Genomic DNA, 13,664 nt, shown 5'->3' with positions numbered 1-13,664 from the left:
CCAGCGAAGGGCTGACAGGGCCTGGCCAGGGAGAGGCCTCCGAGGTCCCTGCAGTGCCTGTGGGTGAAGCTCCCAGCTGTGAGTCTCTGGGTGAGGGGGATCGGGCAGGACGGGCTGAGCAGGACCCTGGGGTCCCCATGGGGAGGTGGGGGTGTCCAGCTGAACCCTCTGGGGGTTCCTTTGGGAAGGGAGCCCTCTAGTGGTGATATGTTGTGCAACCGCTGCCTGCTCCCTCCGGAGATTCCATGGGGACCCTGCCCCACATTCCCCTCAGCGTCTCGTTCACCCCTGGGACCAAGGGACAGCGGTCTGGGGGGGTCTAGCCAAGGTTCGGTTGCGACAGGCCAGGTGACGCCTTCCCAACGCTTGGGTTCCATCTTGGCTTGGGGGTGGGGGTGGGGGGGGAAGTGTAGTGGTTAGAGCCAGGGGCTGGTGGCCAGGACTCTTGGGTTCTGCCCTGGCTCAGGGAGGGCAGTGGGGTCCAGTGGTTACAGCAGGGGGCTGGGAGCCAGGACTCCTGGGTTCTGCCCTGGTTCAGGGAGGGCAGTGGGGTTCCCGTTCAGAGCAGCCTGGTCTCTGGGGTAAACTCCCCCTGACCCCCGGTGCCGGCTCAGTAGAATCTCCCCATCTCCCACCCCGGCCAGGCCACGGCGCAGATGGAGGAGAAGCTGCAGGATTTCGTCACGGCTTTCGAACCAGACAGCGTCCTGCCCCTGGCCGACGGGGCCCTCAGCTTCATCCACCACCAGGTGATCGAGCTGGCCCGGGACTGTCTGGCCAAGGCCCGTGAGGGACTCATCTCCAGCATCTACTTCTACGAGCTGCAGGAGAACATGGAGAAGCTGCTGCAGGACGTGAGCAGGGGGTGGGGGGGCTGCCAGGGGGTGTGGAGCAGCGGGGTGAGGGGAGCGGGGTGGGGCAGCGGGGCTGAGACAGGAGCGGGGTAGGGGGTGATGGGGCAGTGGGGCTGTGATGGGGGTCACAGGGATGCGATGGGAGCAGGAGGGTGCTGGGGAACAGGATGAGGGCCCTGGGGGTGAAGCGAGTGGCGTGGGGGGTGGTGACTAGGGGCATTGGGGGGTGATGGGGGCGGGGCAGGAGGGCAGGCTCTCTGGGGCAGGCCGAGGACATAGGGCCGGCATGGGCTGCCTCTCACCTCCCCTCTCCCCCGTCCCCAGGCCTACGAGCGCTCAGAGAGCCTGGAAGTTGCCTTCGTGACCCAGCTGGTGAAGAAGCTTCTGATCATCATCTCTCGCCCGGCGCGGCTCCTGGAGTGCCTGGTGAGGGGGGCGGGAGCATGGTGGGGGGGCAGCTGCCCCCCACTCTGCTGCCCCCTGCGCTAGGGTCCGGGGCTGTGCTCTGGGACACCCAGCTCCCAGCCCTGCTGCCCGTCAGAGTGACATGCTGCTACCATCCCTGCTCTGACCCTAAATCCTATGCCAAGCCCCAGCTCTAACTGCTAGCCCCCGCTGCCCTCCCGGAGCTGGGAGAGAACCCAGGAGTCCCGGCTCCCAGCCCCGCTACTCTGCCTACTAAGCCCCGAAGAGAACCCAGGAGTCCTGGCTCCCAGCCCCGCTACTCTGCCTACTAACCCCCGCTCTCCTCCCGGAGCTGGGAGAGAACCCAGGAGTCCCGGCTCCCAGCCCCGCTACTCTGCCTACTAAGCCCCGAAGAGAACCCAGGAGTCCTGGCTCCCAGCCCCGCTACTCTGCCTACTAACCCCCGCTCTCCTCCCGGAGCTGGGAGAGAACCCAGGAGTCCTGGTCTCCAGGCCCCTGCTCTAAACACTAGACCCCCCTGCTAGTCCCCCAGAGCCAAGGGAGAACCCAGGAGTCCTTTTTCCCAGTCCCACCCCCACTCTACCCACCCCTCTGACTCCATTCTGTGCCTGCCCCCCAGCTCCCCCACTCACACCCCTATGCCTGCCCCTACCTGTCTATGTTGCCCCATAGCCATCCCCAAACCTGGCACCCATGCCAGCCAATCCGAGGGCACCCAGCCGGTTACCCTGACAACAACGAGCTAGCCAGTGACTGGGCTGCTGCCTTGGCCCAATGGCGAGCAAGCTGGCAGCAGGGGGCGGTGTGGCATTGGCCAAGGCAGGTTGCTGATGCGGCCTGTTGCTGTGGCAACAGCCATCGCTGCCCAGTTCCTAGAGGGCCGTCATGGCAACAGAGACAGGCAGAGGCATCCTCCAACCGGGATCTTCCCCCCCTCACCCCGCCAAGGGGTTTTGATGCTGGGAATAGGGGGTGGGCATGTAACTAGCCCCTCTGCCCGGCACCCCGAGAGCCCCAGCCGTCTACCTCGCCAGTCAGTGTGTGACCCCCGCTTCACCCGGGGACGTGGGGCGGGGAGAGCCAGGGGGAGGGTCTGGCAGCTTCTGAGACGGTGACAAAAGACACAGCCGTGTGTGTGTGAGAGAGAGTCCCCTTACAAACACCCAAAATACACCCACTAACACCCCCGCACAAAGACACCTGAAACACCCCCCCCCCCCAACATCAGACACACAAGAAGAGCTCTGTGTAGCTCGAAAGCTTGTCTTTCTCACCAAGAGAAGTTGGTCCAAAAAAGGATATTTCCTCACCCACCTTGTCATGCTACACACCCCAACACACATACACTCCTGAAACACAAGTACACCCCACGCACACGTGACACCCCCCCACACACACCTGAAACAGACACACACCAACACACGTCCAAATCCCTGAAACACAAATACACCCCCCCACACACACACCTGAAACAGACACGCACTAATACCTGAAACAGATACAGAGCCACGCCAACACCCCCCCCAACACAAGTGTGTACAAATGCCTGCAAGGCCTGACCTGACACACCCACACCTCTGAAACACACAAAGGCACAAACGCCTGTTACACACGTGCACAGAACTGCCTGACACACACTCACTCACATACCCACCCCTGATACGCCCATACAGACTGCTGGCAGTCCCTGGTCCCTGTGCCCCCGGCTGGCAGTCCGTGGTCCCTGTGCCCCCGGCTGGCAGTCCGTGGTCCCTGTGCCCCCGGCTGGCAGTCCCTGGTCCCTGTGCCCCCGGCTGGCAGTCCGTGGTCCCTGTGCCCCCGGCTGGCAGTCCCTGGTCCCTGTGCCCCCGGCTGGCAGTCCGTGGTCCCTGTGCCCCCGGCTGGCAGTCCGTGGTCCCTGTGCCCCCGGCTGGCAGTCCCTGGTCCCTGTGCCCCCGGCTGGCAGTCCCTGGTCCCTGTGCTCCCGGCTGGCAGTCCCTGGTCCCTGTGCCCCCGGCTGGCAGTCCCTGGTCTGCCAGCAGGAACAGGTGTGTAGGCAGAGCCCCAGTGCCCCGCTCCCACCCCCACCCTGCTCGCTGACCTAGTAACCGCCCTCCTCGTGTGCAGATCCGTAGTTGGGGCACCTCTCCCCAGTGTCTGCTCTCGGACACAAGGGGAGCCCTGGGGTGTTTCCCCAGCCTGCAGGGTCCCTATCTGGGGGTGTGGCCCCCCTGCCTGCCCATGAGTGACGGGGCTGGGTGGCCCTGCCGGTGTCTTGCAGGAGTTTAATCCCGAGGAGTTTTACCATTTGCTGGAGGCGGCTGAGGATCACGCCAAGGAGGGACACCTGATGAAGACGGACATCCCCCGCTACATCATCAGCCAGCTGGGCCTCACCCGCGACCCCTTCACAGGTAACCCCAGCAGGGGAGGGGGGCATGGGGACTGGTGCCCACTGCAGCCAGGCCTGTGCTAGCGAGCGGGCGGGTTGCCATTGCACAAGTGTGAGTGATGGCATGCGTGTGTCTTAGCATGCATGTGTGCGTGATTGCGGGTGCGTGTGTGACTGTGCGTGTTAGCATTTAGTGTGTAAGGTTGCACGTGGGTGTGCGACTGCACGTGTGTTAGCGTGCACGTGGGTGTGTTATTGCAGGTGTGCGACTACATGTGTGTTATCATACGTGTGTGTGCGTTAGCAGGCATGCGTCTGCGCTTGCATTTCTATGACTGCATGTGTGTTAGCATTCACTGAAAACATTTGCAACGCGGCGCATGTGTCTACATGCATATGTGTGACTGCATATGTGTATGTATGACGGCATGTGCGTTTGCAGCCGGGGGTGGGTGCCTGTATGACTGCATGCATGTGTCTGTGTGTGGGCCTATACGTGATTACATTCATGTTGGCATGCACACGTGTGTACGCACCTGCCTCGCCTGGGACTGAATGTGCGTGTATATCCCTGTGCGTATGTCCATGGGTGTGCGTGTGTGTGTGAGTGAGTGTGTGTGGCTGCCCGCGTCGCCCTTCCTTCGTTGGCTCCCGTGGCCCCTCTCCTCAGTTGATGTCTCCCCCCAGACATGGTGCATCTGGAGGAACATGACAGTGGTGGATCCAACACGCCCGAGACAGATGAGTTCACGGAGGTAAGTCCCCAGCCCGGGATACATACAGCACATGGCCATCAGGGCTCCGAGCTGTGGGGGGTGGGCGGTGTCTGAGGGCTGGGTCTGGTGCCCCACAGCTCTGGATCTCTACTGATGGGGCCATAATAATGTGGGGGACTCGCCATTCCGCTGCCGCCTACTGGAGGGGATTGGAACAGCCCTTCTGTGTGTCAGAACCGCCCCAGTCCCCTGGGGGAGCCCTGGCCCGAGGTGCTGTAATGGGCGCAATCCCGCTGGGTCCCACTGGGTGGCAGTATGGCAAAGGGCTTGGGGTAGGTCCCCGCTGCCCCATCTGGGGCATTTTGTTAACACACAAATGCATTTGCCCACCCAGAGATACAGACACACAACAGAGGCAACACAACTGCACGCCCACACAGCCACACAATGCCCAGACACCCGCACGCTCCTGTACATGTTTACAGAGAAACACACACAGACTGGTGTGCAACACAATCACACACACCGAGAGGGACACAGCCCCAGAAACAACACGCACACAGGCAACCGCAGAAACAACACACACAACTCACTCAGGAGACACACACATCCCTCCCTGTCACACAGAGAACCAACCCTCAAAACAACATGGTCCACCCCAGACACACACAGACCAGCATGCAGCACAATCACACAAACCTAGAGGGACACAACCCCAGAATCAACCCACACAACCTATCCTGGAGAGACGCAGCTCCAGAGAAACGACCCCCCAAACAACACCCCTGCTGAGACACACAACTCCAGAAACACACTCCCCATGGGCACACATGTCACAGCCCCAGAAACAAACAACACCAAACGCTGCCGACAGTCACACACCCCGGGAGGACACAGCCTGAGAAACAACATCCTCCCATACAGAGACGCACACTTTCCCCAACCTCAGGAACAACACAACCCACCCCAGACACACACATACAGACACTCACACTCCCTCATAGACACACCACACCTGAAACACAGCACTCCCCACAGAGCCATCCCCCCTCCACAATCACACCCCCTACAGGGGCACAACCTGGAAATAACACACACGCTCCCCAGAGACACACACACACACACACACACAGAGCTCCAGAAACACCTACCCACCCAGAGAGAGACACACAGATACACAACCCCAGAAGCAACACACACTCTGGACACAGACACGCACACACAGATACAAAGACCCAGAACCCAACACACCCCACAGACCCACTTCACCAGGGACACCCAGCCCCACAGCTACACGCACAAACACAACCCCCAGCCCCCTGTGCCCGGGCGCTAAGCCGAGTCTGCCCCGACTGGCGGTAGCCCAGCATGGGAACACCAGGTACCTGGTGCTCTGGGAGGTTGGGGTCTAGTGGTTAGAGCAGGGGGCTGGGAGCTGGTGAAGCCTGAGGGCTGACATGGGGGTGGATCTGGGGGATGGGGGCTCCCCCTTTCCCACCCCCACCCTCAGTGATGCATGTGATTTATTCCAGGGCCGGGGAGCCGCCCTGAAACACAAGAAACCGCCCGGAGAAGGGGACTTTGAAACCATCAAACTTATTAGCAACGGAGCCTATGGGTGAGAGAGTGTTGGGGGAGGGGTTGACCCCTGACCTGACGCCCCTCCTGTGGCAGTGGTCTGCACCCCTTGGGGGTTGGGGGGGAGGCAGGAGAGATCTGGCTCCTCCCCTCACAGCCCCACTGCTCTCTGGAAGGGATCAGCACCCCCAAACCCGCCCCCAGCCTCACAGAGACTTGGAGCGGGGAAGGGAGAACACTGGACTCCTGGGTTCTATCCCAGCTCTGAGCCAGCAGTGAGGTTGAGTGGTTAGAGTGGGGGAGGACTGGGAGTCAGCCTGGGTTCTCGCGCCAGCCTTGGGAGGGGAGCAGTTAGAGTTGGGGAGTGGGGGGTTGGCTCCAGGACTCCAGGGTCCGCACCTGGCACCAGTGGCTGGGGCCGGAGCCGAGCGCTGCTCTGTGTTTCAGGGCCGTGTACTTGGTGCGGCACAAGGAGACCCGGCAGCGCTTTGCCATGAAGAGGATCAACAAGCAGAACCTGATCCTGCGGAACCAGATCCAGCAGGCCTTCGTGGAGCGGGACATCCTCACCTTCGCCGAGAACCCCTTCGTGGTCAGCATGTTCTGCTCCTTTGAGACCAAGCGCCACCTCTGCATGGTCATGGAGTACGTGGAAGGTACGGCGGGCTGGAGGGCGGGGGGGGGCACACCTGGGGTGGGGGGCCACGGCCTGGCCCACCTGGGGAGGGGACACCAACGGCAGCCCTGAAACTGGCTCCGCTGCCCATCCAGCACTGTCGCACCTTGGTGGGGCTGGCGAGCACGTGTCGTGTCACAACCTGATGGCGTTACGTTGTGATACGGTGGGGCTGCCTAGCAGTGTGTTGTGTCACAACATGGTGGTGGTGTGCTGTGATGTGGTAGGGCTCCTTAGCAGCGTGTCGTGTCACAACACAGTGGCGTTGTGTTGTGAGGTGCCCCTTCTGCATAGCAATGTGACGCGTCCCAGCATGGTGGTGTCATCTTGTGACCTGCCCTCTCTGTGCAGTGATGTGGCCACGACATGGTAGTGGTGTGTCGGGCCGGGCTGTCTCTGCATGATGGGACATGTCGTGACGTGGTGGCGTGTTGGGGCATTCGGCCTCTGCAGGGTGGTGCAGCATGACATGGTGGCGTGGCATGATGTGCTGACTGCTCAGCGGGGTGATGCCATGTCATGGCTGGGGGGTGGGCGTTGGGACAGGGTGACATTGGGTCATGACGGAGCAGGGTCTGCGTTGCATCTTGACGGGGTGGAGTTGTATTGTAATGAGGGGATGTGATGGGGAGATGTTGCATCATGACAGGGCAGCACCTTATCAGGCCAGGGAACACTCGTGGCAGGACATGGCATTGCTGTGTCACGACAGGGCCATGTTCTGTCCTAATGGCGCCGTGGTTTAGAGCGGCAGGGTGACATTGTGGCATCATGGGGCAGTGTCATGTCCCGACGGGGTGGATTTGTGTGGTATTGTGACGGGACGGCACTGTGGCGTGCCAGGGTGCCTGCCATTCTCTTGGGACAGGACAGTGGTGTGTTGTGACAGCACCGTGTTGCGTTTTACTGGGGTGAAGTTGTGACATGCCAAGCTGCACGTGCATGGGTTGCCTCACATCCTCTTGGCACAGGCATCCCATGGTGAGAACCCAACATCACCGAGAAGCTATTTTAGTTACTTCTGGGGGAATTCTGCGCCAAAAAAATAAAATTCTGCACACAATATTTTAAAATTCTACAAAATTCTGCATATTTCATTTGTCAAAATAACACAATATAATCACACCAGTTTCAATTATTTTGGTAAGTTATTTCAAAATACCTCTCAGCGTGTATGTCTGTAACAATACAGGCAACAAAAAGGAGTCAGGAAATGTTTTTTGACAAATAGATTCCTTACTAGGCATATTAATACAGAACTCTGAGTAATAATTCATTTTAACTACAGTACAGAACCGTATTTCCCACACCTCTTAGAAGCAGTGCAAAAGGCTTGGAGGAGTCAGGGGTAACTAAGAAGCTGAGGGAGAGGGAAGTCATCACTGGGAAGGAGCCTGGGTGTGAACTTGGAGGGTTGTTGGATATGGGTGGGGAAAGTATGAAATGGTGTTTTTTGGGGGGGGGGGGATTGTTGGGGAGCTTCCCCCATGCAGACCCTGGCTGACCCCTAGCTTCTCCCATTCATCAAGCTCATCAGCCCCTGTCCCCATGTGACCCTCCACCCCCCACTCGGACACCCCTTCCCCCCATCCCCATGTGTCTCTGCACCACTCCTGTCCCCATGTGTCTCCGTGCCCCCACTCAGCCAACCCTCTTCCCCCACGTGGCCCTGCATCCCCTCCTCCTGTGGCCCTGTGCCTCCACTCCCATTCAGCCCCTGCCCCAGCTGGTCCTCCCCGACTAGTCCTTATGATTCCCTAACTGTGACCTCCCAGCAGCCCCATGTGCCCAACACTGTCTGTCTGCCCATATCCCCTGTCTCCTGACCTGGCCCGACAGGTGTGGTGAAGAAGGCACTGCAGGCTCTTTCTCTTCCCCATCTGCAGCTGGGGCTGGCTGGGAGCAGCTGCTCTGTTCTAGCACCACAGCGCCCTCTGGTGGGCAAAAGTTGGAACTGCAGCAACTTTCCAGCAGAAGTTATTTTCTGCGGAAAACAATAAAAGTATGCATGGCACATGAATTAAGTTAATGCGCAGTGGTGCAGAATTCCCCCAGGAGTATCTAAGTACATTGGGGCTGGAAGCTGAGATTTCTGGAGAGGGTCTGGGGCTCCATGCACCCCACTATCAACAGGGCTCAAGAATGCTCCCTGCTCTAGGAGTATGAGGGGAACCCTTCTCCCAGAATAAACAGGGTCTCCCTGGCTCCCCTGGCAGGTGGGGACTGCGCCACGCTGCTGAAGAACATTGGGGCCCTGCCCGTGGAGCTGGCACGGATGTACTTCGCTGAGACCGTGCTGGCCCTGGAGTATCTGCACAACTATGGCATTGTCCACCGTGACCTCAAACCCGACAAGTACGGAGCCTGTGGGGCGGGGAGCAGAACGCCTGGGTTCTATTCCCAGCTCTGGGAGGGGAGTGGGGCCTAGTGGCTAGAGCGGGAGGCTGGGAGGCAGTACTCCTGGGTTCTATTCGCGAAAGGAGGCAGCTTCTTCCATTGCTCTTTCATCCCCCTCCCTCAGCCCCATCTGGGGCCCCCCAGCTCCTCCCAAGGATGGGGTGGGCCATGCAATGTGGTGATCTGGGACCCAGGAGCGGGGTGGGGGCCCCAGAATCCCCCCTCCCCAGCTTCCGCTCTCAGGGGCTCCCTGTCACTGTCCCACCAGCCTACTCATCACCTCCATGGGGCACATTAAGCTGACGGACTTCGGCCTCTCCAAGATGGGGCTGATGAGCCTCACGACCAACCTATATGAGGGCCACATCGAGAAGGATGCCCGCGAGTTCCTGGACAAGCAGGTGAGGCCATGGGGCAGGGGATGGGGGGCCATGGGGGATGGGCTGCAGTGGGCGGGGCCATAGGGGTGGAGCTACAGGAGCCCCTGATGGGGGATGGGGGGGATCAGGCAGGGGATGGGCATTAGGCCAGGGCTGATGGGGCTTAGTGTATATGGGGAGCTGGGGTCACGAGCCGAGGGCTGACGGGGTGGGGGGCTCAGTGGGGGGCTGGGGGCACTAGCCGAGGACTGACGGGCGCCCCCGGGCAGGTGTGCGGGACCCCCGAGTACATCGCACCCGAGGTGATCCTGCGGCAGGGCTACGGGAAGCCGGTGGACTGGTGGGCCATGGGCATCATCCTGTACGAGTTCCTGGTGGGCTGTGTGCCCTTCTTCGGGGACACCCCCGAGGAGCTCTTCGGGCAGGTCATCAGTGGTAGGTGGGGGCGCGGGGGACATAGACATCCTCAGGCTCGGGGAAAGTGTGAGGGCAGGTTCATGGAGGGGACAGTGTAAATTTGGTGGGAAGTGTTGGGGATGGGGCTGAGACTGGGGGGGAAGGGTTGGGGGTGGGGCTGAGTTTGGGGGGAAGGGTTGGGGGTGGGGCTGAGTTTGGGGGGGAGGGGTTGGGGGTGGGGATGAGTTTGGGGATGGGCTGAGTTGGGGGGGAAGGGTCGGGGGTGGGGCTGAGTTTGGGGAAGGGTTGGGGTGGGGTTGAGTTTGGGGGTGGGGCTGAGTTTGGGGTCCAGCTCTGACCCTGCCCCCATCTAACCCCCCCTCAGACGACATCCTGTGGCCGGACGGGGAGGAGGCCCTGCCCATGGACGTCCAACACCTCGTCTCCTGCCTGCTGCAGACCGACCCGCTCGTCCGCCTGGGGGCCGGTAAGATGCTGCCCCCCCCGGCTCCCCCCACAGGGCCCAGCTGGGGACGGGCTCTTGGGCCCGGGGCCAGGACCATTGCACCATGGACCTGCTGCAGCCATGGGTCCCACTCAGCTAATGCCGTGGTGTAACCCGTCAGCCTTGTGCCCCCCGCTTCTCTGACGCCCCAGAGCCCCTTCCCCCCAGCCTTGTGCCCCCCGCATCTCTGACGCCCCAGAGCCCCTCCCGTCCCAGGTGCCCGCACCCGACCCCAGTGCCCCCGTGCTGATGGCAGGCTTTGGCCACTATAGCCGGGCTGGTGCCCAGCAGCCATGGGCCCGAGCAGCGCTGCCTGCCCCCAGCCAAGGGCCCTGCTCCCCGGGCTCCCCCTTGCCTGCCCCAGCCAAGGGCCCTGCTCCCCGGGCTCCCCCTTGCCTGCCCCAGCCAAGGGCCCTGCTCCCCGGTCTCCCCCTTGCCTGCCCCCAGCCAAGGGCCTTGCTCCCCGGGCTCCCCCCTGCCCTGCTCCCCGGGCTCCCCCTTGTCTGCCCCCAGCCAAGGGCCCTGCCCCCAGGGCTCCCCCCCCTGACACCCCGCCCCGGCGGGGGTCGGTCTCTGCAGGTGGTGCCTTTGAGGTGAAGCAACACAACTTCTTCAAGGAGCTCGACTGGGCGGGACTGCTGCGCCAGAAAGCCGAGTTCATCCCCCACCTGGAGTCGGAGGAGGACACCAGCTACTTCGACAGCAAGTGCCACCCCCCCGTATCCCCCGCTCCTGCCCCCCCCCCACCAAGGGCACTGCCCGGGCAGCCCGCCGTGTCCGAAGCATGAGCCAGCCTGGGGTCCGGAGCTCAGGGAATGGGGACTCAAGAGACTCGTGTATCTAGAGCCATGGGCCTGGGGGCTCAGGTTCTATCCCGGCTCTGGGAGGGGAGTGGGGTCTAGTGGTTAGAGCAGGGGGGCTGGGAGCCAGGACTCCTGGGTTCTATCCCCAGCTCTGGCAGGGCGGGGGGGGGGGGGGTGTCAATCCTCCATGCTGCCACCAGGGCACTCTACATTCCCATTTCTTTTGAAGGGGGTTTGGGTCTGGTGTTCTCTGCCTAGTCAGTGGCTTGGCAAGCTGCCCACGCTCCATGCCCACGGGCAGCGTGTCTGGCCGGGGGCAGAAGGGACCTCGGTCTCCATGGCCTGTTCAATCCCTAGTCCCTCTGGGGTCCCATTAACGTCAGTCGGGGGAGAGGAGTTCTGTGCCATGGGCGCCCAGCCTGCTGGGAGCCGTGCCGAGAGCCTGCAAACGCATTGTGCTGGGGGGGGGCACTTGAGCAGCAGGGAATGAAGCAGGATCAGGCACCCCTCGTCCAACACTGAGATGCAGCCACCTGTGGGGTGGGGTGGGGGGCTGTGTATACGGGGACCCCACATCTGGTGTTGAGATGCAGCCACCTCTGGGGTGGGGCGCAGGGGCTGTTTATATCTCCCTTCCCCCTCCAGCTCGTTCGGACAAGTATCACCACATCAACTCCTACGACGACGACGACACAACGGAGGATGAGCCGGTGGAAATCCGGCAGTTCTCGTCCTGCTCCCCCAGGTTCAGCAAGGTGGGACCCCGTAACGTCGAGGGCAAAGGGCTGCCCCGTCTGGGGCCCCTGCGGCTGTGGCTGTGCAGGAGGAGTTTGTGTGTGTGAGCCCTGTGTGGTGTGTGTGATGCATGGGACCTGTGTGAGCTGTTGGATTTGGAGACATGGGAGCTGTACCTGTGGGGCCAGGTCCGTGGGTGGGATCCGTGGGCTAGGGACGCGTGTGTGATCCGTGGCACATGTGCGATCCGTGGGGCCGTGTGTGTAATCCGTGGGGCCAGAGACGTGTGTGCGAGCCATGGGTCTGGGGGCACATAGAAGATCTGTGGGACCGGGAGCATGTGTGCAAGCTGTGGGGCTGGCGGTGTGTGTGATCCATGGGGCTGGGGGAGCGCATGCGATCCGTGGGGCTGGCAGCTTGTGTGATCCGTGGGGCTGGGAGAGCGTGTGCGAGTCGTGCGGCCGGTGGTGCATGTGCGATCCGTTTGCCCGGCGGTGTGTGTGATCCAGGGGGCCGGCGGTGCGTGTGCGATCCAGGGGGCCGGCGGCGCGTGTGCGATCCAGGGGGCTGGCGGCGCGTGTGCGATCCAGGGGGCTGGCGGCGCGTGTGCGATCCAGGGGGCCGGTGGCGCGTGTGCGAGCCGTGCGGCCGGCGGTGCGTGTGCGATCCAGGGGGCCGGCGGTGCGTGTGCGATCCAGGGGGCCGGCGGTGCGTGTGCGATCCAGGGGGCTGGGGGAGCGTGTGCGGCCGGCGGTGCGTGTGCGAGCCGTGCGGCCGGCGGTGCGTGTGCGATCCAGGGGGCTGGGGGAGCGTGTGCGAGCCGTGCGGCCGGCGGTGCATGTGTGATCAGTGGGGCTGGCGATGCGTGTGCGATCCAGGGGGCCGGCGGTGCGTGTGCGATCCACAGGGCTGGGGGAGCGTGTGCGAGCCGTGCGGCCGGCGGTGCGTGTGTGATCAGTGGGTCCGGCGGTGCGTGTGTGATCAGTGGGGCCGGCGATGCGTGTGCGAGCCGTGCGGCCGGCGGTGCGTGTGCGATCCAGGGGGCTGGCGGCGCGTGTGCGATCCAGGGGGCCGGGGGAGCGTGTGCGATCCAGGGGGCCGGGGGAGCGTGTGCGATCCAGGGGGCCGGGGGAGCTTGTGCGATCCAGGGGGCTGGCGGTGCGTGTGTGATCCAGGGGGCTGGGGGAGCGTGTGCGAGCCGTGCGGCCGGCGGTGCGTGTGCGATCCAGGGGGCTGGGGGAGCGTGTGCGATCCAGGGGGCCGGCAGTGCGTGTGCGATCCAGGGGGCCGGCGGCGCGTGTGCGATCCAGGGGGCCGGCGGCGCGTGTGCGATCCAGGGGGCCGGCGGCGCGTGTGCGATCCAGGGGGCCGGTGGCGCGTGTGCGATCCAGGGGGCCGGGGGAGCGTGTGCGATCCAGGGGGCCGGGGGAGCGTGTGCAAGCCGTGCGGCCGGCGGTGCGTGTGTGATCCAGGGGGCTGGGGGAGCGTGTGCGAGCCGTGCGGCCGGCGGTGCGTGTGCGATCCAGGGGCCTGGGGGAGCGTGTGCGATCCAGGGGGCCGGCGGCGCGTGTGCGATCCAGGGGGCCGGCGGCGCGTGTGCGATCCAGGGGGCCGGGGGAGCGTGTGCGATCCAGGGGGCCGGGGGAGCGTGTGCGATCCAGGGGGCCGGCAGTGCGTGTGCGATCCAGGGGGCCGGGGGAGCGTGTGCGATCCAGGGGGCCGGGGGAGCGTGTGCGATCCAGGGGGCCGGCGATGCGTGTGCGATCCAGGGGGCCGGCGGCGCGTGTGCGATCCAGGGGGCCGGGGGAGCGTGTGCGATCCAGGGGG

General features: G+C 63.2%; 1 protein-coding gene across 4 annotated transcripts in view; it reads left to right on the top strand.

Annotated features, from left to right (window-relative positions):
• Positions 1-13,664, top strand: part of MAST1 (microtubule associated serine/threonine kinase 1) — a 48,407-nt gene that overhangs the window by 25,008 nt on the left and 9,735 nt on the right. For all 4 annotated transcript variants that reach the window (XM_075121424.1, XM_075121425.1, XM_048831818.2 and 1 more), the window contains 12 exons: positions 645-854; positions 1,179-1,280; positions 3,541-3,673; positions 4,339-4,406; positions 5,900-5,985; positions 6,393-6,601; positions 8,838-8,976; positions 9,287-9,419; positions 9,668-9,833; positions 10,180-10,281; positions 10,879-11,001; positions 11,748-11,857. In XM_075121424.1, coding sequence (XP_074977525.1) covers positions 645-854; positions 1,179-1,280; positions 3,541-3,673; positions 4,339-4,406; positions 5,900-5,985; positions 6,393-6,601; positions 8,838-8,976; positions 9,287-9,419; positions 9,668-9,833; positions 10,180-10,281; positions 10,879-11,001; positions 11,748-11,857 — 1,581 coding nt within the window. The remainder of the gene's footprint in view (positions 1-644; positions 855-1,178; positions 1,281-3,540; positions 3,674-4,338; positions 4,407-5,899; positions 5,986-6,392; positions 6,602-8,837; positions 8,977-9,286; positions 9,420-9,667; positions 9,834-10,179; positions 10,282-10,878; positions 11,002-11,747; positions 11,858-13,664) is intronic.

Source organism: Caretta caretta, chromosome 20 (genome assembly GCF_965140235.1).
Source record: "Caretta caretta isolate rCarCar2 chromosome 20, rCarCar1.hap1, whole genome shotgun sequence".
NCBI classification, from domain to species: domain Eukaryota; kingdom Metazoa; phylum Chordata; order Testudines; family Cheloniidae; genus Caretta; species Caretta caretta.
The sequence above is the reverse complement of the archived record's forward strand: the minus strand, read 5'-3'. Positions and strand labels throughout refer to the sequence as shown.